Below are 25178 nucleotides of genomic sequence, written 5' to 3' on the forward strand. Positions count from 1 at the left end.
TTTTTTATTTTTTAACAACACATCCTCCAAAAAATCACTATTTAAAATATCATTTTAACACAATAATGGCCATCAAACAAGGGCTTAATTACCCTGTGATCTTACTAGAAATCTATAAATAAGCAAAATTGAGAACAAAGAAGGCATACAAATCTAAATATCCTTATTTCAAATAGTCATCCATCTTGTTGCTCTTGATCAAACATAAAATCAATGAATATAAGGACAAAAATCCCGACTAAATGAAAGAAATTTGTTGATCTCATCTTTGACGTCAACAGTGCATTTTATGCCCTCTCATCATCCATACCACGAGTTCGAACCGACGACATCAAAAAACACAATTTCTATCGATTTAATTTCCATCATGGATGGCAAGTTGGCGGCTTTCTTTCACGATTGGAAGCTTTTTCGATGGAGGGGTGAAAGTTAAGGCAGATGATAATGACAAAATGAAGGAAGAAAAATACGTCCTTTGTTTTAGTAATTTGTCAAGGTAACACCAAAATCAAATTTCATTGCTTTGAATAAGTCATAGTAAGTAGCTCTTTCCCAACATGAAACAGCAAATTTTCATAGCAAACCGCCATTACGAAACCATTTTTATTTTAACATCAAGAGAGAACCGTTTAATGTGTCTTATTTACCATCCTTTGTAAAGGCTTCTGTAATCACGAGATAATGCTCCCCAAGACAAAATGACAAACCGAATACATAAAACTGCTATGAGATTAGACAGTTATACTGTAAGAAGACTATCCACTTTTTTTTTTTTTGCCAAATCTTGTTAAGCAGCAACAAAATGCTTGAAAAGGCTTTGAGGAATCACTGCCTCAAGCTTTCAACAATGTAGGAAGCATACAGATCCCTGCAATTATAAGCATGCAATAGAAATAAATCACTGTAGATATTGTACACAGATCTTTCCATATGAATAAAGAAAAGCAAAAATAGTCGATTTTCTGTATAAGTAGAAGACTTTCAGATGACTCACATGGAGTACTTGATAGCATCAATTCCTGCTTCAGCAGGCAGAAAGTCATCTACTGCAACTGCCTTGTTCTCATTCTTCTTGTCTGTTTAATAGAAGTAAAGGATGTAGAACACGAATATGCAGGAGAGTGAAGTACACAAATGAATGTGCAGAAGTTAAAACAAGAACATGAAACAATGAGCACTAATGTATAATGGATACAATCCTCGAAAAAGCGGCGAATTTCAGCAAGGCGGTGTGGCGGAAGTTCCTTTATGTCTGTATAATGGCGAAACTCAGGGTCATCAGCACATACAGCAATTATTTTGTCATCCTTTTCACCCTGTAGCCCAATTCACTTGAATTATTTTTCAAACCAAATGAAAGCAGTTCCAAATTTACATGGAAAAACAATCTAACTACCAACTTTAAGACTACTACAGATTTCTAAGATTATAGATGCACTGAAAAAGTCAACAGTATGCTGATTATTTCTCTTTGAAGGGTATGGTTATAAATAAAAAAGTCACACTTCCAAGTATAGTTGATCAATATTATCACAAAATTAAAGTAGGTTGAGCTATCCAATAGTTAAAACCAAAATAAGAGTCAATTTCTCGAACCTGTCTTTAAAAGTAGTCAAGTAGTATGAAAACTTGAGCATGCTTCACTAAGAGGCATTAAGAACTCTGAATTGCACAAAGAAAGAAATTTACCTGATCTATCATGGGCATCAATCCAATTGCACGTGCACGGAGGTAAGTACCAGGTAGTACAGGTTCCTGTTCAAGAATGAATCCATTTTGAGTACTATTATTTAGATTTTTGTCAGAATGGGAATTACCCGAATAACGTCTATAAATGCACACTTAGTAAATGTGAAAGAAACCTGCATCAGGACCAAAACATCAATGGGATCGCCGTCTTCACAAATGGTGCGTGGTATAAAACCATAGTTGTGTGGATAGACTACTGATGAGTAGAGAACTCTATCAACCTAAGTAAATGTTAAAAAAAATAATAATAATAATAAAATAAAAAATAAAAATAAAGAGACGCCATCAGTTACTTCATCGACTCCCCATAACAAAGTGCACAAAAACCAAAACACAAGTCCCAGAAAAAAGTTCCTTACGAGGAAAATCATGCAATGCAAGCTACAACAGTGAAAACTTAGATAAGGATGAAATGATTTTAGGTACAAATACAGCAATGCAAAGAAATTCTATTGAAATGACCAAAGAGCCTAGAGACAGGGAGAAGTTCATGCATAAAGTAAAACCTGAAGGAAATTGGCAAATTTAGAACTGTGTTCATATAAATAAGAGCATATGGAAATTTTCATCACCTAGTATCGTGATAAGATGAACACTGCACAGAAGCAGGCGTGAAATACTAAGATAAAAGGATATCAATATATACATTGACAAAAAGAATAAACATTTCATTCCAAAAGAAGCATAAATGGAGATGAAAATTAAGAACTTTGAAGTCTCTGATGAGATAAAGATCTTCAAGTCTCATAAGATATGCATATTGAGTATAAACATAGAAGTATATCTTGAAATATAGATGGTGGATTAGCCTTTTACAACTGGTGAACAAAAACAAATTTAGTTCCTGTCCATTTTGCTAAAACTGAGGACCAGGCATTTAAAGTACAGATATTTCTTAAGGATTAAGTAATTTCATAATTCATGGCACATAGATGAAATAATTGCTCACTTTGATAAGGCCAGTGGTTTTGTCAAGCTCATATTTCACTTTGCTGCCTTTTCCAATTTCAATCACCTGCCATGTAACTCTGAATCAATATATGAAATTACAAACTAACTGGTTTATTTGCTTCATCACAGTAAAGTTTTGATATGTTAAAAAGAAAATTTGACCAACACTCAGGTAAGATAAATATATCCAGGTGACAGAATACAAGAAAATACAGATTTCCAACCGCAAAAACGTAAGCTTTTCACATTAAACTTCCTCACATGAAAGTGAATAATTATAGAGCACGTTTGATTCCCCCCTTTTCTTTGTCAAAAATACATTTTGGAACAGTATTTTGACAGAGAATGTGTAGTTAAAAAATAAGAATTTTTTTTGGGTTTGCGTGCAATATAATTTTATTGAAAAATGCTTGGTTAAAAATAAGAGAGATAAAAGTGTATTTTGAAAATAATGGAAACCAAACAAGGGCATAGTAAACATAGATGGCATGGTTTGCTCGAGTCTTGCACTATACATGACAACAAAAGAATAATGTGTGCTACCTATATCACTCTGGCTCACGTATAGTAATGTGTATTTGATGAACCAAAAATGATTTCGCTATGCGTAAAAGTTTCGAGCATGTATATAAACAGAGGAACCACTCACACAGTTGAAAATTGCTGGAGCTCCTGGCCCTGCACAAATATCACATCAAAGTTAATGGTAAAACGGATAACATCATAACCATGAGGTTAAGGGAAAAAACCTACAAAATTTAAGCCATCAAACAGACTGATCTACCTAGAGTCAATACCACTTAGTCGAAGATCAAGGTGGTTAATATACGTAAACTAGATAGATGGTTGATGCTCATTTTATACCATTTGCAAAAATATGACCAGCATTCAAGATCTAGAAACTCTACCAATTTCCAGATCATGCCATGGATGAGCAGCAACAGATCTTCGTGACATGGAAGAGAGAATTCTTTCATTGAGCACAACATGAGAGTTTCCCGAACTTCTTATACTTTGTTGTCCACCATTGTCAGCCATATTGCACTACCTGCCCAAAAGAGAGAGATTTGCCAAATTTACTTAACCACTAGCAGTACCCAAGCTACTTTGAGGCCAGCCCATGCCCCTCCACCAAATAAAAATTTATAATTTATTACAAGCGGAATAGTTTTGAGAAATTGTTCATGTAATGGACCAATCATTATGGGAAAAAACCACGGATATACTAAGCTTTTGGTAACAAATTTTTAATTGACAAAGTGTTGGACACAAGAAATTAGTATTAACTATTTCTCAAATTTGATTTGTGGTTCACCACTTGAAAAAGATGAACTTGTAGAAATCAAAATTCTTCACAGATTTATAGTGACGAATGACTGGATGCAAGATGGACAATGGTTTCCTAACAAATGTTATGATACCCTACACCGTAAGAAAACCTTTTGAAGGGATTAGTGTATAATCTATCATAGGTGAATCTGCAACACAATGAGACAAATGGACAGAGTGATAAAGCGCATTGAGAACGACAATATAACATGACCATTTTTTTCAGCATAATGTTTTTGTTTGTTGATCATCAATGTAAATGCCTATAGTTGTAAAACGTGTTATATGTCTATTTACAGTTCAAATCCACAACAGAGAGACTTGTTCAACTTTATGTAGTCAAACAGTTTTCGATGAACCATTTCTCTTTGATTAAAATAATTTTTAAGAAAAAGTGAGGAAATTACCAACAGATACTAGGATGAAGAAACTGTTACCGAAAAACGGGGTAAAACAATAGACATGACTTCAAAAGTTTATAACAAGCATTACATATTTAAGATCAAACTTTCCTTCAACTAGCCCCTTATTCAACTGAGTAGACTAGCCACGTGGTGATAGAAACATGGTTAGACAATCAATCATTCAATACAAATTAAAAACTTTCTATTCATGGATTATCAAGACTGGTTTAGAAAACTAGTCTACTTTGCCACAGCATTTTCCAGTGTGGAAAATGAGATTCAATTTCTTATTTTGAGGTAATACAAATTTCATCAATTAATCAATTTAGGCATACTATCCAAGATTTAACTACAATCAACCATATAGCCATCCAATGTTTTCGGATTCAAAAAAACACCCAACAATTCTACTTTGTAAGTGGAAAAAAGAAAACCCACATTAAAAAAAAAAAGAAAAATTATTTACAGGTAATTATTCCATCAACACTGTTAAATCCAAAATAACAATCCATTTGAACGATTAAAAAATTAGAAAAAAATAATTCATTGGATTGCCATAATCCCATTCATCAAGAGCAAAAATTAAAAAAAGAACATGCTTCACCACTTCGATTAAAAAAATCTAAAAACATTTACGGTTCGAAAACAAAATGGGTATCAGTAAAGTTACTTTACCAAACAAACATCTACAGTTACTAAAAAAGATGTACAAATGCTCACTCAGGAAAACAGATAAAGAAAAAAGGGGGGGAAAAAAAAAAAAAAAAGAATACCTTGATACTGAGATCAGTTAAGCGTTACTTACAGTCAGAAGGGGAGAGAGAAGTGGAAATACGAAGCTTTACGGTTGGCCTTGTGATATAGGTGATGAAAAGATTGCGTGTGAGGAAAGTTGTGCGGGTAAAAGTTCTTGTAATAAGATAGTGGGAAATTGCACTATAGGTCCTCCAGCCCTGATCTTTAAAATATAGCATGTTGGTTTTCAATATTAAATTATACTTTCACCATTCATCTTTAATAAATCAATTTTGAAACATGTCTAGATTGTGCTCAAATGGTCAGTCATGTATTTAACTTTATGAAGTTATGTTTGATTTTACAACTTGAAACGAATACTTGAAAATTCGAAATTAAACATGTTTTTACGAGAACCACATGCCAATTTAACAATGATTTGAACGATTTTCACAAATTTGAACTCATAAACGTTTGTTCTTTTTATTACTCACAAACAATGGTACTTTGCCTTGCTATAGATATTTGTCTGAAATATCGATCACTAGACTATCAAACTAGTAAGGACATTATCAAGAGACATACTAAAAATCATGCATTTGGAGTAAAAAACAATGCCCATCTTCCAAATCAAAAGAAAAGGGACTCAAATAGCAACTAAGACTAGCTGAGGTGGAAGTGAAAGAGGCACATGAACACTACAATTTCAATTGAGAACTTATCGTGCACTATAAAAAAATGTTGGACCTATGGTGTAATTTTTGGTTAAAGATAAGGATCAATTTGCTAATGAAAAATTAAGTTAAGGACCAATAGTGTATTGTTTCCGAGATATTCCTTTTTTTATTCTCTAGCTTTCCATTTGGGCACACGCTTTTCGTGCAATTTGGTCTACCGTCAATTCAAGGTCAATCTGGGTGGTAGGATTTTTTTATTCCTTTTAATCGACGGTTTATAGCTTTAGGCGTCAGCGATTGATCTTTACACAAAAGGGAATAAACTTTATTTTAACACAAACTTTATTATATGGAATATACCTTTTGAATCGTATTGAATTTGATTTACTTTTTCTAAATAAATATATTCCATTTTTGAGGCAAATAATTTTTAATTATCTTAGTACCAACTTTTGGGGTTATTTGACAGCTCATAATAAAAATTTTAATATATTTTGATGAAAATTGATTAAATATGAGATTGAAAGTACAAAAAAATAAAATTAAAAAATTAGGAATCTCAATAAATGTATGATTAAATTCGAAATCTGATCAATGGAAAAAGTTGATAAAATTCTGAGTAAGTTTTATCAAAATATGAAAACAATACCATAAATGACTTAATCAACCCAATCTGATCATTAAATCGATTAAGCGCCTTTTAAAGACATTTAAATTACTAGTAAGCACATGCATCGTATGTCTTATCATTTATGTATGGGATGAATGGTATGTTTAATATTTTTGATAGATTAATAATGTTTTTGAAAGTAGTTGGGATAATTGATATCATTAAAGAAAAATTAAAATTTTAAAAAAGAGTATTATGAATAAACTTTTTAATGAAATTATGTGTATAATTTAAAAGTATTGAATAAACTTTTAAATGTAATGTTTTGATTACAATAACACTTCTTTGTAAACAATATCTTTATCTTAACATTCCACTTCTTTTCTTCTTTTTTACTTTCTACCTTTATCAAGACGTTTGTTTTTTGTATTGAAACTCTGCGAGAAAGTGCAACACATTGTTGCTTATGAGAGAAAACATGTTTGGGAAGGTATAATCCAACAATAGGCAATGTTTGTCCTTGAGCCTTGTTAATGATCATTGTAAAGTATAGACGTATAAAAAATTGTTATCTTTTGAATTTGTAAGATATCATTCGTTATTTGCTTGGGTTAATGGGATGCGTGAAAAAAAGAAAGGAAGAAACCGAAATGAACCGATTTCATATACCTCTCTTTGCAACAAACATAAATTACAAAAACGAAAAAAAAAAAGAAAAAAGGAAGCAATTATTAGACTTTGTAAATGTCAATGTGATCATCAAAGATTACGACTATATTATTTATATAATTGTACCAAACATAGATAGATTTCTTTTACCATATTTAGTTATGATTTTTTTAGTTATATATAATAGGAGAACCCTTATATTGAGGGGTATTGAATATTTGACATGGTATCAAAGAAGGTTAAATTTTTTTATTTTTTATTTTGGGTTAAACTTGCAAGCTTAATTCTTCAGTGAGTGGCCTTGTGCCGCTCGTCCGATCAAAATTTAATGTTTTGAATAAAACTTCTTCAACTAATCCCTGCTTCTCCTTTTTAAGATATAATATTTCCTCATCTCCATATTGGTACAATATCTTCTGCTTCTTTGTAACAAAATCAAAAGAATCAACAATGCCTTCATAAAACATGCGATCTTTTGGCCACCAAACTTTAGCTTTTGAACCAACCAAATTCTCACCATACTCTATAGTCCCAAATGCTTTTGTCAGTGCTTCAAGTACCCTTTCTCTTGATACTCATTCTTTGGGGATTCTTCCTAGATGTCTTCATCTTTAATTGATTTTCTAGGAGAACTCAAGGAAGGAACCATGTGCCTGGCATCATCTTTTGCAAAAGATTTCAATACGTCTTTCTCTACTCCAACTTTTACACGGGGCAGGTGGGTTAACCAAATTTGGTGGGATGAGAGAGGCCAAACTAGTAGATAATTCATCTATCAGCATTTTTTGCTATTCTTTATCTTTATTTTTTACCGTCGGTGACTTCTGCAGCTATGGTAACTCTTGAAAATTATTCTTGGCTGACCACAATTGCTTCTTGTGTGGTCATCTGCAACTCTGCTAATTTTACTAACAACTTCTGACTTCTCTTTTTGGTGTTGAAACTCCGTATTTCTGCTAGTTTTCTCGGCAGTTTTTGGATTCTTCTTTCGATGGTGGAATTGCAATAGTAAATTGTGACGGTTGTATTAGGTTTGCTTTTCAGGAATATATCTAGATTTAAGATATAGGAAAAAATCATATATGTCTTACTAATATATAGTATTTACGTTTATACTATTAAATATATTTAGAAACCAAAAATTACTACTTAAAGTTATAATAAAACCAAAAATACAGTGTATGGAACTTTCCTTTTGGAATCTGTAACTGACATTATCAATCACAGAGAGTGCGGTGGCATTAATTGGAAATGCTGGACTTTTGGGAATTTGAATTCATAATGATTTTTAGTTGGTACGTTACAATTGTAATTTCGATTTGGGAAAATAGATTATCAGCAACCGTGTGAAGCTTGTTATAGGAACTTCACGGTGTCGAGAGATTTCGTTTGGTTTTCTATTTAGATCATTTCCATGATTTTGTAAAATTGAATGCAGGTATTAGCTTCTACACCTCTATTATAAAATAAAATATTGTTATGATGTGTAGTTTGGATGTTGCAATTTCCGTCTGTGAACCTCGTTATTCATTTGATATCGATGGTTATGATTTGTGTTGTCTTATGCATCGAAATTTGAAGATTTGTTGTATATTCCAGTCAATGCAACATATAAATGTGCAATAATGCTACATGGCCACATTTCTTGACACATTGAGCTGGAAATTGGCTGTAAAAAAAAAATGAAAAATGAAAGGAAACAATTACAAAATGGCGTCCAAAACACAAACCCAATACTTTGAATTTTTTTTACCCACCTGGTTCGACCCGGCCCATTTTCAAACCCGACCCAAGTCCCTGTTTTAAAACCCTTCAGCCCATTCCCACATCCTCATTTTCACGTCGGAAGTTGCCGCGCAAAATCACATCAGATGGAGATCATTTTGGCACGATTTCAGAGGTCAACCGACTGCAATGGCGCCATCTTGCTACAAAGATCCAACTGCGTCTCTTTTCTTCTGTACATGACGCATGAGAAATACCTATTTTTGACCCAAGTACAGTGGCTAGAAGCTATTACAGTGGCCGGTGGAGAAACCTCATTTCGTCGTTGTTCAGGTATTTGATTAATATTTAATGGTAATAAATAAGACCGTGACCCATATTTGCGGTTGCAGATTAATTTCCTTCTCAGCTCACTATAGGAATTTTTGAAATCCGAATTTCTTACTTTTTAATTGTGTTGTGTGCATGTGCTGAATTGGGTGAAGAAGGTTGGCATTGGGAAAATACTCCAGAGGTGGACGAACAGAACCTAACAATTTCTAGCCGAGAGATGACCGAAAAAGGTATTGGTTCAAATTGCCATTCGGAATTAGGGGATTTGTTATGTGATTTTCTCTGTATCTTTACAATTTGTTATGAGATGATGTGATTTTTTTAGAACCAATTTCTGTAGGATGTGCTAAAAAATTGCTTGACTTGGTAGAATGCACAATCATCATATTACACACGCAGTGAATTTCCATAGTAATTGATCAAACGATTATTTGCATTGTCGTCCAACGTGGTGATCTGAGTAGTTTCTATTTGAATTATAGTTACATAATTTCGTTGACATGTTAATTAATTTGTTTGATGAAGGGAAAGAAATTTGGGAACATGTGGATGAAATTATACCAGTGGAGTCCGAAAATGAGGATGTTTTGGATATTATGAACGTAGCGGGTGATGATACGTTAGTTGGAGATGGTGTGATTGTGCCGGAGCCGGGTATAAAATTTAAAGATGAAAATGAAATATTCGATTTGTACAAAAAATATGCATACGAAATTGGTTTCCCGGTTAGGAAAAGAAATTCGGTAAAGGATGAGGACGGAGTATTGCGAAATATTATATTTGTTTGTAGCCGTGAAAGGAAAAGAATACAAAATAAAAGCGGTAGTTTGAAACCGCAAGCAACCATGCAGAGTGGATATAAAGCCAGGATTTGCACATCCAAAGATCTTTGTGGAATATGGAGGATTAACAAGGTACATCTAGACCATAATCATAAGACAAGCCCTTCGAAGTCTAGGCTATATCGATACAACCGAGAGTTGAGTGCACATGTTAAACGAAGACTTAAAGTGAATGACATGGCAGGAATTCCATTACAAAAGAGTTTCAACTCTGCAGTTGTTGAAGTGGGTGGGTATGAGAATTTGAGTTGCATCAAGAAGGACTGTCGTAACTATGTTGAAAAAGTTAGGTGTTTAAGACTTGGAAAAGGGGATGCATCAGCACTACAATCATACTTCTGTAAAATGCAGGCACAGTGTTCGGGCTTTTACTTTAGTATAGATCTGGATGACGATTTACGTCTAAAGAATGTTTTTTGGACAGACTATAGGAGTAGGCAAGCATTTAAGGAGTTTGGTGATGTTATCACATTTGACACCACATACCTCACTAATAAGTACGATATGTCATTTGCTCCTTTTGTTGGAGTGAACCACCATGGACAGTCGACACTTCTTGGATGTGGTCTAGTATCGAATGAGGATACGGAGACATTTGTTTGGCTCTTTCGAACCTGGCTGCAATCTATGCATGGACAAGCTCCGCATGGGATAGTTACGGATCAGGATAGGGCTATGCAAAATGCAATACAGATTGTGTTTCCTAATACAAAGAATAGATGGTGTTTGTGGCACATATTGAAGAAGTTGCCTGAGAAATTTGGATATCATGTGGATAAAGGGTCTATATTCAGTACTATACACAATTTGGTCTACGATTGTCAGTTTGTAGAAGAATTCGAAAACGGCTGGAGAGTGATGGTGGAAAGATTTCACTTGTATGATAATGAGTGGTTGGCGGGTTTGTACGAGAACAGAGAACGTTGGGTACCTTGCTATCTAAAAATCACATTTTGGGCAGGGATGTCAACTACTCAACGCAGTGAGAGTATGCATGCATTCTTCGACGGTTATATACATTCGAAGACGACATTAAAGCAATTTGTTGAACAATATGAACAAGCATTGAGAAATAAGGTTGAGAAGGAGTTTCAAGCAGACTTCAAGTCCTTCTCGCAAATGGAACCGTGTGCATCAAGATATGAAATTGAGAAGCAATTTCAAGCAGTTTACACAATTTCAAAATTTAAGGAAGTTCAAGAGGAGTTCACAGGTAAAATGTACTGCAACCTTGTTTCTGTCTCCGAGGGATTATCGGGGGCAACGTACGAGGTACGGGAGGATGTAATACATGATGAGCATTCGAAGAAAAAAAGCTTTTTCGTCTCAGTTGAAAGAGACAAATGTGAAATCACTTGTAGTTGCCACAATTTCGAGTTTCGAGGGATTATTTGCAGACATATGATCGTAGTACTGGCCCGTAATGATGTGAAATCTATACCTGAAAGATATATACTACGGAGATTGCGACGAGATGTCAGTAGGGCCCACACAAGGGTACCAGTGAACTATGATGGTTTGATTAGTACGCCAGGGCAATTAAAGTACGACAAGATGTGTCAACGCTTTGCGACATTGGCAGATTTGACAGCAGAAGATGACGCGAAATCTGATGCAATAATTGATTAGATTGACAGTCAATGTGAAGAGTTGATGTCAACAAATCCTGGTAATAGTAACATCCTCTCCCCACAGATGACACAGACATCATTCCATTGTGAAGCGCCACTGGATACTGCAAGTGGTGACATAAGGGATCCAAAATGTGTGAAAAGAAAAGGTGCCCCAAAGAAACTTCGGAAGAAGAGCCCATTAGAAACCATGTCGAGAAAATTCAAGGTAATAATGAAATGATGCCTATTTTCATTTGTTGCTAACTCAAAATAGAGATAATGTCTAACAACATTCCTTGTTTTGCAGGCAAGTACGGGTTCTAGTAAAGGGAAGAAAAAAAAGGTTTCTAGCAGTGATATGGGAATGGTTGTAGCGCCCATCCTCCAGTCACCTCATCAACAACACATGCCGCTACCCTTCTCCTATACAAACCTTCTTTTGGTTAGCATTTGTAATGATTTGATTTCAATGATAACGTACTATTTACTGATAATGCTATTTCATGCAGGGTGGGAACCAAAATCTTCAATTCACGCAACACTTGCAATCGACGTGTCTAAACCCTCCATCGGCAACTACTCTTACAATAAACATGCAAGGTGCATAAGATCTTATGTAGAACTACTCTTACAGTAAACTTTGTTCATTATGTATATTTGTAGGCATCTAATGAACTACCTTATATGGATTTGAAATTTGTAGGTTTGGGAATGCATTTTGATGGAGGAAACACGGATTCTCCTACGGAAATTGGACCATCTATCACATTATCAAACCCAAAAGATGCACCCGGTGGTCATTTTGTGTAGTTTATTGGTTGCTTTCCAATAGTTTGTAATTTTCTCGTCATTGTGTACTTGCATGGGTTTGTATGAATCATGAATAAATCTAATGTATTCAAATGGTCCTCTTCGACGTTAAACCATTAAGTAGTGTTGAAGGGTTAATGATTCCATGAATCTTGATAGAAAGTGTAATGATTCCATGTAATGTTTTAAGATGTTCCTCTTGGATGTTCCTTTTCAATAGTGTAATGATTCCATGGTCTTTGCCTTGCCTTGCCTTTTAGAGCATGTTTGATAGGTCACGTTGATGAAGGAAAAGATGGTAAATTTATGTCCAATAGTGTGAGCAAAACAAATCAATGTAAACTTGGCAGGTTCAATAAAGTTGTGTTTGTATTATTGTAAGAAGTTTGGTGGTATGTAACTAACTCAATATACTATTGTGGAAATCTGCAGAGAAGATAATGAAATACAGTTAATATAACTGTTGTAAAAGAAATTGAGTGCTGAAAAGTTTAATAAATCTTGTGCTGACAACCCAATTTTAATAGATTTAATAGGTAAAAAATGTTTAATTTGCATTTCATAACTATAATTTACATATTTTGATTTCGAGTTTCTATAAGAGCTGAAGAAAATGATAAAATATCGACATCAATTATGTGCAATGTCCGGTCAGTTCCCCCATCTCTAATGCCTGAAGAATTGCTTGATTTGGCAGTGAAATGTACGAACTGATTCAATGGATAAACCTGTTTCGAAAACTTTGCAGAATTCCAGATAATTATGCCATGAACGATAATGGAAATAAACACAAATAATACTGTGAAATCAATGCCAAACTTTCGGCTCCATACTTCCTAATTAAACATAGTTCATACATGATAATAGATTCAAGTGAACAATTACATTACATTATAGCCTAGTCAATTACATTACAGCCTAGTTAATTTAATTTACATAATTGGAGTTGCAAGTTTTTTTGAAATGAAAACACTTTAGCTCAGGCCGAGGACTGTCCATTCTTCTCCCATTTGGTGACGTGCTCTCTTCTTTTGCTTATATTCACGTTCATAGCAATCTCCATGTCTTCATCACCAGTTAACTGACATCGTGTTTCGAACATGCAAGACAAATCCCGAATGTTGGTGACTGAACTCGATTCAGCACCCGTTTCAGTCTTTTTCACCCACTCCCAATAACCACATTTCAAGCTGCAAGTTTCAAATAGTTTGCCTTTGTTCTCAGTGTTCTTCTTGTTGGGAATTGATTTAAACATGCACAGCGGAATTTAACAGATTTCAATTCCCATTCAGGATTCAGCTTTGTATTTAGATAAAAACTGTGATGAGAAATATACCTTTTGTGTGATTTGCAAACTCTTTCGCGTTATTCCTTTCCAGCAGCTTGAATCTGCCTCCCACAGCTGTCCAATTGTGCAGCCTCCAATGAAATCCACACAGAGAGAAAACAGCAACTGCTAGGGTTTCTTTCTTGTGCTAGCAAGAATAATGAATGACTTAATGGACCTCAAACCCTAGCTGCATATATATATAAACCCAAACGGACCCGGCCCGGTCCGGTCCAATATTTAATTAATCCAATTAATCAAACCCGGTCCGTGAATTAATTAATCCAATTAATTAATTCGGGATTATAAATAAGAAATTCAATTAATTGATTTATCCAACGATTGTTAAATTAATCAATTAACAATTTGCAGTCTTCCAATTCTCTTTTGTGTGCGACCCATTAGGTTCCCGACCACGATGCCTAACGTCGTGAAATATTATTTTGATCTAATCAAAATCGATAAATTAATACACCCTTTTAATTTATCGTCAACTCACATCCGCCGTCCCTGATTGACATCTAGCAATGTGTCAGGACAATACATGTGACGGGAAATGTCACGTGGTATGACAAAACCAAAATCGTTCGTTTATCATGGAATTATTATCCCTTCGTCAATACGATCCGATCAATTACGAGATATGGAATTGTGTCAATCTCGATCATCGATCATATCTTTCATTCCACTATTAAGTCAATATAAATCGAAAACTCCTTTTCGACTTATGAGTACACCTTGGCCAAGGATTTCATCATCGACTTAATTGAATGAAACGCAGATCATAATCTCCTAATATCTAAGAGTGACGAATCCTTTATTGATCAATCACAACCTTCACACGATTCTTGACGTACCCGAACGATGTCGTATTAGCGGCCCTTTTCAGAGCAACATCCAACACCGCCAAAGTATGACTGTCCTCATATAGGGTACTATGACGACCTCAAGTCAAAGGATCAATCCCACTACCGAACGTTAGAGATTAGCCACTGACACTCAAATAGTTATCCATGTGGAATCTCTTAGCGGGTCTCCAATGTTTTGTTCTACAACAAAACATCCACATGTTCATTTAAGTGTCACCACACTTTAGCTCGTGAGATCAGCTACTTACTTCACAAGTAAGAAATGCCACACGTGATGGTCTAACTGTATTAACGATATCCGTATCTCGTTATTACTTACGACCATGGTTTATTCAAGATCCAATTATATGTAATTTGTATCTCACAATCACAACTCCTTGTGATTAACAGATTACCTAAAAATTGGGTCTTCGGATTCTATTATTTAATATTATTTATCACAAAATCAATTTAAATAAATAATAGATCTCGCCAAAATCAAATGCATTAAATATATTAAAAGCGTTTACAACCTAAATCGATTGGATCTAGGGCATAACACTTACATCCCCTGCACTACCCACATCCACACACATTACAGATTACCCATCATTTGTACATCTTAACCACTTTTTAGTTAAACCAAGCAGAGGCGAAGACAGTGAACCAACGACATATAGGAGGAAGGTAAAAGGAGGTCGGCCAGTTATTAAAAGATAACTAATTTCTGTGATGCACTTCACAATAGTTCTTCTGTTTTGCAGGTTCATGCCTGAGTGTGCTGGGCATGTGCAAACCGATGCCCATTTAGTAGGAGCAGGAACAAATAAAAGAAATGAGGAATTATAACAACACATATATGGACTTGGAATCAAAGCCTATTCCACTTCCTTTGTGAAATGAAAAAACATCAGTCAGACAATGTATACAATCATAATGAGACAGCAATCATAATGACACAAAAACCAGATGTCTGTGCAAGAAACACCATCAAAAACCATAACTAGCAACACATTTAAACACATTATATTCCAGAACTAAAGGTTCATGCTGCCTTCAAAAAAATTTCTGAACTGTTCAACGTCCTGAAGTCTGTCCAAATCTCCTAGCATCTGCCCTTGCTGCTCTTGAGCTCGAGGCCTCATAGGCACTTGTTGGTGTGAAGTCATCCTCCATTTCTTCAAGATGGATTTGCTCAGTCACCTCTTGCACGTCAAACGATTGTCCAGCATCATTATCCTCAACCATATGCACGGAAGCTGCTGGCCATTACTCATACCAACACCAAGGGTGGGCATGAACTAAAAAATTTGTCGTTCTTGGAGTCATTGAAATCTGGGTCATCCTCCGTATCTGTCACAAAAACAGAAAATTAAGGCCTGATAAAATTGCAGCATCAATCTTACAATCAATAATTTTGAGTGAAAATGGTGCTTTCTGTGCAGATATAAGTTATAACGAAATCCACAGGGTCAATAAATCACAGGTTCAGCCACTTGTGAATAAACTTGCTGGGAAAAATGAACTTCCGATGAACAGGAATAAACCACCATCGAAGAACAGTAAATAAAACACATGTTCGGCTTCTTTGAAACCAACCCTACCAGTCAATAAACCACAGTAAGTAAACCTGACGTATGAACATCTCCCTCTCACACATCAGTATTTTAACCACACTTTGAGTGACGAATCCTTTATTGATCAATCACAACTTTCATACGATTCTTGCGTACCCGAACGATGTCGTATTAGCGGCCCTTTTCAGAGCAACATCCAACACCGCCAAAGTATGACTGTCCTCATATAGGGTACTATGACGACCTCAAGTCAAAGGATTAATCCCACTACCGAACGTTAGAGATTAGCCACTGACACTCAGATAGTTATCCATGTGGAATCTCTTAGCGGGTCTCCAATGTTTTGTTCTACAACAAAACATCCACATGTTCATTTAAGTGTCACCACACTTTAGCTCGTGAGATCAGCTACTTACTTCACAAGTAAGAAATGTCACACGTGATGGTCTAACTGTATTAACGATATCCGTATCTCGTTATTACTTACGACCATGGTTTATTCAAGATCCAATTATATGTAATTTGTATCTCACAATCACAACTCCTTGTGATTAACAGATTACCTAAAAATTGGGTCTTCGGATTCTATTATTTAATATTATTTATCACAAAATCAATTTAAATAAATAATAGATCTCGCCAAAATCAAATGCATTAAATATATTAAAAGCGTTTACAACCTAAATCGATTGGATCTAGGGCATAACACTTACACTTCTCCACCTCGAAGCACTTAAAAAATGCATGTTTACACCATGGGCAAGGTCGTTTATTCGAGCATTCTGCGAAAAAATGTCCCTTCAATCTACAACTATGGCATATCCCATTATTCTTCCCTCTCATTTTAACCTGGGAAGCAAACACCAACCAAAATGATAATCACATACTCCCTCAGTCAAAACATGAAATGAATTAACATGACCATATCAAATAATCTCTCTCTGTCTGCAGGAAATACACCCATTACATTTCATAATTCCCACAATTTGTCACTATATTAACAACTTAACAGAGGCACTAGTGGAGGATAAGTTAACAGAGACTAGGAAAAACAATTTCGTCTATGGGGGGAGGGGCGGAGTACTGCAAGTTTCCGTCTTTCCTACTCCCAACATAATCTCCATTTTATTTATTCCACAAATGATGCAAAATATATTCTCACAAAGTTCAGTCCCCAAGCGAACAGGTAAAAATTGGGAAATCATATAACAAATTACTTAACAGAAATTCACATATCTGCTAAAGAGAAAATCACATCGATGCAGAGACATTGACATTTTACAACAAAACCCTAAACGAAATAGACGCAAGATGAAAGGATATGCCACAAATGCTCTGAAATCTAGGGTTAGGAATGGGCCACTGCTTCAGTGTTTTAGACAAAATTATACAAATCAAAGCGAACTGAAGGTTACTTCGACAAACGTATTGAAACATGAACTTCATAATTTATATGCCCGAGCTTTCTCTAGATGTGGTCAAACACAAATTTGCAATAGCAAGTACGAATCAACGAGAAGTGGCTGACCGTAACACTGAGCATGTCGAAAACATGGAAACCTTCAATGCCGATGGCGTTTCACCGAATCTCTCTGGTAATGGGTATCAATCGAGCAACCGGTGAAATTGCGAAGAGCAAATCTCCGTCTGATGTGATTTTGTGCGGCAGCTTCCGACGTGAAAATGAGAATGTGGGAATGGGCTGAAGGGTTTTAAAACAGGGACTTGGGTAAAAAAAATTCAAAGTATTGGGTTTGTGTTTTGGGCGCCATTTTGTAATTGTTTCCTTTCATTTTTCATTTTTTTTTACAGCCAATTTCCAGCTCAATGTGTCACTCAATGTGTCAATAAATGTGGCCATGTAGCATTATTCATAAATGTGGGTTTTCCGTCTGTGAATTCACAGCATTCTAGGTAAGGAAGCTGGGCGTGAGATGTTGCTAGTGTATCTTGAATATAATTGCTCAATTCACATGGTTATTACTATATCCCTTGTTTGTGTGGCACTATTCTTTCTTTTACTTAAGCGAGTTGCACCTGCAAAGAGACATCTAAGTAACTTTTTTTGATCCATAATGCCATAAATCATAAAGCATGGCCAACGTGTCTTTAGTTCATAACCTTAGAATTACCGCAAAGACCTAAACCTCCAAAGATTACACTGCTTGGGTACTGTTTATTAGTGTGAAGGGTAGCGTATTTGCAAATAATTAACATATGAACAATTTAACATAATCTTTAATTGTTATTTTTAGCTTAAATTTTTAAACTGAAGCAAATAGGGTATAAGTCATAGTATTCATCACCTGTGGTACTATCCAAACTTTACTTCATTAGCCTCCAGATTAGGATGTGTCCACAGAAATGATCTGTTGTGGCATTGCAAAAGTCACAAGGTAGTTGAACTTGATTGGCTCTAACTGTCATCCATTACAGGAAATTTCTTGTGAATCTGGGTCGGAAGTTCAATTTTCCATGAAACCCATCAAAAACCAGCCTTAAATTCATTCAATTTAGTTCTGGGATTTTTTTGTTTACACAGAAATCTTTCAATTTAATATCAAGAACACCTGCAATGGATCTATTCCAGAACTCTAATGCGGTTCGAATGAGAAGCGTCCACGACAAGTACTTGATAGCTGAAGAAGACCAAGAATCCGTAACAATGATTGCTATCAATGGTTATGATTTGTGTTGTCTGTATGCATCAAAATTTGAAGATTTGTTGCATATTCCAGTCACTGTAACATTAAAATGTGGGTTTTCACTTTAAAAAAAGGCAAGGAAAAAAAAAAAAAAAAAAAGAGTATGTGTTCCATGGTAAACAATTTACGAAAATACACTTGTGCTATAAAAATGTAGATGATTTTTCCGTATAGGTTCCCACATCATTAGTGTAGTATGGAGTTTTTCTTAACTTGTTGACATTTCACCTTCCAGGAATGGGGTCACTTAATGTGTTCATGACATGGAACGGAATGACGTTTGGACTTCTCGTACCCAGTGGTTGTATATATGATAAACTAACTGAGATGATATCCAAAGAGATGAAGATCAATGAAAAATCTCAGGACTTGAAAATTGAGTACGATGCAGGTGGGAATGTGGCCCAATAAGGATATCAAATGACTACTCACTACTATTCTATTTGGAGCTTAAGAAAATGGAACCCCGTGTTGCGTATGCACTCCATGTTGAAATTTTGGATATGACAAACCATAATGCATCTAACTTAGAAAATCCCATGGACATTTCATGCTCAGCAGTCAGCCCTTATATGGGTATGTCAGAACCTACCAATGTACTCGTTAATGCATCTTGCATAGTACCAACTATGCATGAGTTTGTCACCACCATGGATATAATGGATCAGACACCTGAGGAATATGGCGTTGAACAGGAACAAGTTTCAGGTTCCAAGCCCAGTGTCGAACATGTTTCGAAAAATCAGATTTTCATGGACAAGAAGATGATGAAGAGGACTATCACGTTATACGCCATACGCAACAACTTCCAGTATAGGGTTCACAAATCTGATCAACGTGAATATGTTCTGAAGTGTCGATCAGACAATTGCAAATGGAAATTTAGAGCATTGAAAATGGAAAAAACAAATTCTTTCAAAGTTCGTTATATTCGTAATGTTCATAGTTGCGTAATGGACACAGTTATTAGAGATCAATGTCAGGCAAAAAGTTTGTTGATAGGTGAATTTATAAAACATAAATACACGTCCGCCAGAACGATATACACACATGTTGACATTATGCATGATATGTCATCAACATATGGGCTGACATTAAGATATGGCAAGGAGTGAAGAGCTCGGGAGCATGCGTTGGAGTCAATAATGGGGGATTCGGACATGTCTTAAAGTAAGCTGGCAATTTATTTGAGCGAACTTGAACAGACGAATATGGGGACAGAAACAAGTATCGAAATTGATGGCGAGGGACATTTCAAATATGCTTTTACGTCATTAGGTGCATCTATCAAAGGGTGGGAAAATTGCAAACCTATGGTCATTGTTGATGCTACATACTTGACTGGGAGATACAGGGGACACTATTCACTGCATCCACACAAGACGCGAATGATTCGATATTCATACTATCATTTGGTATTGGTGATTCGGAGAACAATGACTCTTGGATCTAGTTCCTTAGACGGTTCAAGGATGCTTATGGAGAGAGGGATAATTTGTGTTTTGTATCAGATTGTCATACAAGCATAGAACATGCTATTTGTGAGGTTTACCTAGGGTATCACATGGATTTTGTGCACATCATATATTGAGAAACTTAGGACAACCTATGGTAGTTGTGGAAGCAAGATAATAAAGACTTTCAATGCAGCAGCGAGAGCATACACGAAGCATGATTTTGAGTACCATATGAAACAACTAGACCAAATTAATAAGTCTATCAGGAAAGATCTGGTATTTTTACTACCTTATTTCATCTTTTACTTTATTAAACTTTCAATAATTTATGAATAGATGAAACCAATGTATAATTCTATTTCTTACACATGGTCTCGTGTTCTAGCAAGTGCAAATAGTCTCTACAAGGTATTTCTTGACTAGTTGCAAAGATAACAGAATGAATAACTTATCCCTATGACTTTTAGACACTGTTGTTTATATATTTATAATTCTATTTGCTTGCTATGTAAAAAACTTAGGGGCAATAACTAGCATTATCTTTACCGTCTTCAAACTAATAACATCCGCTAATGAATTTGTATTATCTATAATGTGAGTTGTAGGATGAAATTGGCTACCACACATGGTCAAGAGCACACATGCGAACTAACAGATTTTTAGCCATGACATCGAACATCGTCGAGTTAGTAAACTCAGTTATAGAACCGGTGAACTCAGTTACATCAAACATCGCCGAGTCGGTATCCATTGACTATTTATTCGAATGATTAAGGCACACAATACAATGTGGTTTTCAAAGGATAGAGGTAATGCACAAGGAACGTTCACACGACTCGCACCAAAACCGGAAGAATTGCTGAGAACGAATGCAAAGCATTTATTGAAACTGAAATTACATATAGGAATAATAATCCATATTTGTAGGTTGGTAATTTTTCATAGCGTTGTATATCCAACTAAGTTTTATCGTTATAACCCACATTCCTTGATTTATTAGTCAACATATATGATACATCAACGTAAGATGAATTATTATGTTCTGTGTATTGGTTAAATCTTATGTTTCGTCCTATGTACCGTGTATTGGTTATAAGTTACGTTTCGTGCATTGTTTTAAGTATTCGTCCAGGTTGTTGAACTTGATAATATAGGAACATTTAGATGCAACACTGGTTCACAAATTTTCCTTTTTATTATAGGTATCATTCTAAGGATATTGAAAGAGGAGATGTAGCCATTGCTAATAATATTCAGTCTGTTCCACCACCACCTTTGTCTATTCAGACAGCAATTTAAGCAAATGAGATATGAAAAGAAATATTTAGCATGCCACGCTATTGACTGGACAACACTACAAAAAAGGGCACTTGAGAAATAATAACAGTAATAAGAATAATTATCTGTTTTAAGTTTAGAAAAAAAAATAATAAATAAAAAGAGGGTGGCCCTAAATCAATTTTCCTTCACCAACGCCAGCTGCTTCAATTCATGGCTTTTTACATCAGTGGAGGAAAAGGAAAGGAAAACTAAAACTTTACAAAGGAAAAGGAGAAAAATCATCAATCATCACAAGACATAGAGGAAGGTGCTTTTCCATTTTCATGTAAGAGCTTACATCAACACTGGTTCACAAAATTTCCTTTTTATTATAGGTATCATTCTAAGGATATTGTTGCAAAGTTATGTAGTCACTATTGGATATTTGATATGGTGTAATTCTTGTATATTCATTTTTGGCGAACAATGATTGAGTTTCGATGCCTACAATATGTGTTACATGGTAGAATAGGACTTTTATTCCTTCAAGAATGCTTGTGATGTTTATGGTTATAAAGATGCTGGGAACTATTTGTTACATGTTCATTGTACATAATGCATTTTACATTTTCTGTCCATTGAGCTGCTAATTTGTTAGCGGTTGTTATGTATTACAAGTAATGTGTTGACTTTAATTGTTGACCAGTTATATGCAAGCGATACTGGTACAATTCCATAAAACATCACGGAATTTGTTCAGTGCGAGGGAAACCTGCTATGAAATACTAAGATAAACTAGTACTTATATATAATAATAGTTTTATGCAATAAAATATTTCTTGAAGAAACGACATTACCTGTGAGTGTGATCTGAATAAAATCATCAAAAATATACTGTGTTAGTTCGGGAAGGAAATACTTGAAAAAATTTAAATAACAAACTGAAATTTATTGAGTTATTGTGATGTGTTAGAAAGAACATTACCACCACAGCTGTATCAGGAATAACTTCGATAAAGCTCCCTTCTTGCTGGTTAGAAGTATTGATTAACTGGTTTGACACCTATATTGTATTATCAACAACACACATTATAGGTGGCAATATACAACTTGACTGTGACATATCATGACACGATATAACATTAACTAACATGTTACGATCAATTAGATGCCAACATTTGAAGTAAGTTAAAGAAAATAGTGGCGTATAGGTCGCATATAGGCATTGCTGACATACGTACCTCATTAGGGAATAGTTCCTGAACAAGGATGTCTTTGCCAAATTCATCACTCACATGATGTGTCTCGTCACCATCAACCTTAGAAAAAATAGTTTTTGTGTGCCAGCCATATTAAAATTAACATGTAGAATACAAATTCATATTCTAAGTAGGACGATATGTGAAACCCAAAACGCAATTCAAATAACACAATGCAAGAAAATGGGGTAGTAATGTCTGCGATACCTAATATGCAGATTTCAATTTCAATGACGTAGCACTCTTTATTATCTCATCCACTTCAATAAGATCCTCCTCGGTGTATTTGTTCCTTAATAACAGCAGTTAGGCAATGGATGTGGCGGGATTGCATTCATCATGGCGTAAATCGCTCTGATTTTGTGATGACTATTTAAGTTCCTTGCAAACCATTCTATCAATGGTCGGGGTATTTGATTTCTCCCCAAAATCGGCATGCTACGGAAAAATATATTGGTGGTTGAGCATTACCTTAATGTGACGATATTTGATATACTAATATGTAAAAATCTAACTTATTATTAGTTGTCCGTGCTTCATTTGAATGATCGTCAATATGATCAAGTTCGTCTTTATCATGCAATTGATGCTTCTTCGCCCTTACAAATATTGTCAGAGTGACGTGTAGTTTGTTTCCACATCTTGTTCAATACGATTAACCTCCACCTTTAGCACATTTTAGGAATCCATAATCTGAGCTTGTGATGCTTGAATCTCGAGCATTTCATTCATGAGATGCTCCAGGACTGGAATTATGGGTGGCTGCAAGTAATGTGTTCATGAATTTTGTTAATTACATTAAGAGTGTGTATGTAGATAAAAAAATAAATTGATAGGACTTTGAATATGGTCAACAAACCTCTCTCAATCCTGATGTGCCTTAAGCCGCCTGGTGCATGCATGGCATGAACTATGGATTAGAAGAGCTTGCATGATTGTGGTCTTTTGGTTGGTGAACTGGATCATTCACAAGGTCAGCCTCGGCAGCAAGTGTTGATGGCATTGTAATGCGCTCCCTTTGTGGTAACCCTTGGTAATAAGCAGCCCTTTGTTCCTCGTTGGTAGGTTGGAACTTCACAACTTCAACCAGGGAAAAAATAGTATTTATAGTGTATCTATCTCATATATAACTGTGCATTTATAAAAGCATCTGACATGCATGCATATTAATATATTTACTACCTCATCCACTTCAAATAGAATCTTATCAAGGTATGCTGCAAATACACGAGAATCATCAGTGCTCCAATTTAGAATGCGAGGGGACTTATGGCCGACTCTTGTATAAACTTTCCCAGTCAAAGATGGAATGGACTCATATATCCATATGTGAAAGGCTAGAGGAAAACCATGTAGTCTGTATGACAATATTCCTTTGGGATCCTCAAGCTTTGGGTTCGTTTTGGCAAGTGCAAGCTTCAAGTACATGTATGTAATTTGGAACAATTCCTTTCCCCGCGAAAATGTATGGGTATGGTGATTTGTAGTTCCGAAAATATTCATGTGGCACAACATTTGCACTTGTGGTAGTGTACGGGAAGCTTGAAATCAGGTATAGAGCACCAAGCCTGACAACGTCTTCGTCTGAAGTTGCGGCTGTCAAGTTGTTGAATGTATTTTCAACATCTTTCATGTACACATTCTTTTTGTGTTTGAAGAGCAAATGTTTGATTCGGCTATGACCAATTTTGAACACATTGGTGTTATCATCACCTTGGCATGCCAACCCGCTAGCGAGTGCGAACTCCTCAACAGAAAACATCAGATGTTTACCGGCAACTTTAAACCACATCTCGACATGAGTGGATTGTCGCACTTCCATCAATAAAAACTTGTGAATAACTTGATGTCGTAGGCGCATCTCTCTCATTTCGAAGAATTGCCCGAAGCATGTTCGTTTGAATAGTTCCTTCTGAGTTGCATTCATTTTGTTGTTCAGCTTTGAAATAACATTCTTCTTAAATAACATGTTAATGCTTTCACCAAATCTGTTCTCCTTTGGAATGTAAAATTCTGATAACTGCGACAAGTAATAGGTTATATGATGTAAAGAAATTCAACATATCAAAATCATACAAAAAAAAAAAATAACTGCGACAAGTAATAGGTTATATGATGTAAAGAAATTAAAAAAAAAAAAAAAAAAAAAAAAAAAAAAAAAAAATGTGTATGATGTGTTTGTGTGGAAGCAGGGATTGGTCAACAAATTGTAACGTATAGTATCATGATATTAACACGAATAATTAAGTCGATCATCAATTGCATAGTATAAAGCAAAATAAAAAAACAACGCATTAT

At 35.2% G+C, this 25178-nt stretch overlaps 3 protein-coding genes and 1 long non-coding RNA gene across 7 annotated transcripts; 2 read left to right on the top strand and 2 right to left on the bottom strand.

Moving 5' to 3' along the window:
- Positions 1-497: 497 nt before the first annotated feature.
- Positions 498-5331, bottom strand: LOC111365369 (soluble inorganic pyrophosphatase 4-like). 4 transcript variants are annotated; one of them, XM_022985859.1, is made up of 9 exons: positions 5207-5331; positions 3609-3748; positions 3350-3378; positions 2699-2764; positions 1863-1970; positions 1690-1755; positions 1196-1316; positions 995-1076; positions 498-868 (listed from the first exon to the last, which is right to left on the bottom strand). In XM_022985859.1, exons 2-9 carry the CDS (start codon positions 3736-3738, stop codon positions 826-828), a joined length of 645 nt encoding a protein of 214 aa, XP_022841627.1. In that variant the 5' UTR covers positions 3739-3748; positions 5207-5331; the 3' UTR covers positions 498-825. The 4 variants fall into 4 exon arrangements, with proteins under 4 accessions (XP_022841627.1, XP_022841628.1, XP_022841629.1 ...); XM_022985860.1 differs by having other exon boundaries at positions 5239-5325; XM_022985861.1 differs by having other exon boundaries at positions 3609-3744; positions 5239-5305.
- Positions 5332-10027: 4696 nt separating this feature from the next.
- Positions 10028-11653, top strand: LOC111365697 (protein FAR-RED IMPAIRED RESPONSE 1-like). Its single transcript, XM_022986233.1, has one exon. The coding sequence runs from the start codon at positions 10028-10030 to the stop codon at positions 11651-11653; it is 1626 nt and encodes a 541-aa protein (XP_022842001.1).
- A 100-nt stretch (positions 11654-11753) lies between these two features.
- Positions 11754-12474, top strand: LOC111365370. The gene is made up of 4 exons (XM_022985863.1): positions 11754-11863; positions 11945-12079; positions 12147-12237; positions 12341-12474. The coding sequence occupies exons 1-4, from the start codon at positions 11846-11848 to the stop codon at positions 12445-12447; spliced, it is 351 nt and encodes a 116-aa protein (XP_022841631.1). The 5' UTR covers positions 11754-11845; the 3' UTR covers positions 12448-12474.
- A 6113-nt stretch (positions 12475-18587) lies between these two features.
- LOC111365371 lies at positions 18588-24900 on the bottom strand. The gene is made up of 7 exons (XR_002697426.1): positions 24063-24900; positions 23740-23960; positions 23088-23642; positions 22863-22940; positions 22607-22684; positions 22479-22491; positions 18588-18940 (listed from the first exon to the last, which is right to left on the bottom strand). It is a non-coding gene; the product is annotated as an uncharacterized LOC111365371 (long non-coding RNA).
- Positions 24901-25178: the final 278 nt, after the last annotated feature.

This window comes from Olea europaea, chromosome 17 (genome assembly GCF_002742605.1).
Source record: "Olea europaea var. sylvestris chromosome 17, O_europaea_v1, whole genome shotgun sequence".
Classification (NCBI taxonomy): domain Eukaryota; kingdom Viridiplantae; phylum Streptophyta; class Magnoliopsida; order Lamiales; family Oleaceae; genus Olea; species Olea europaea.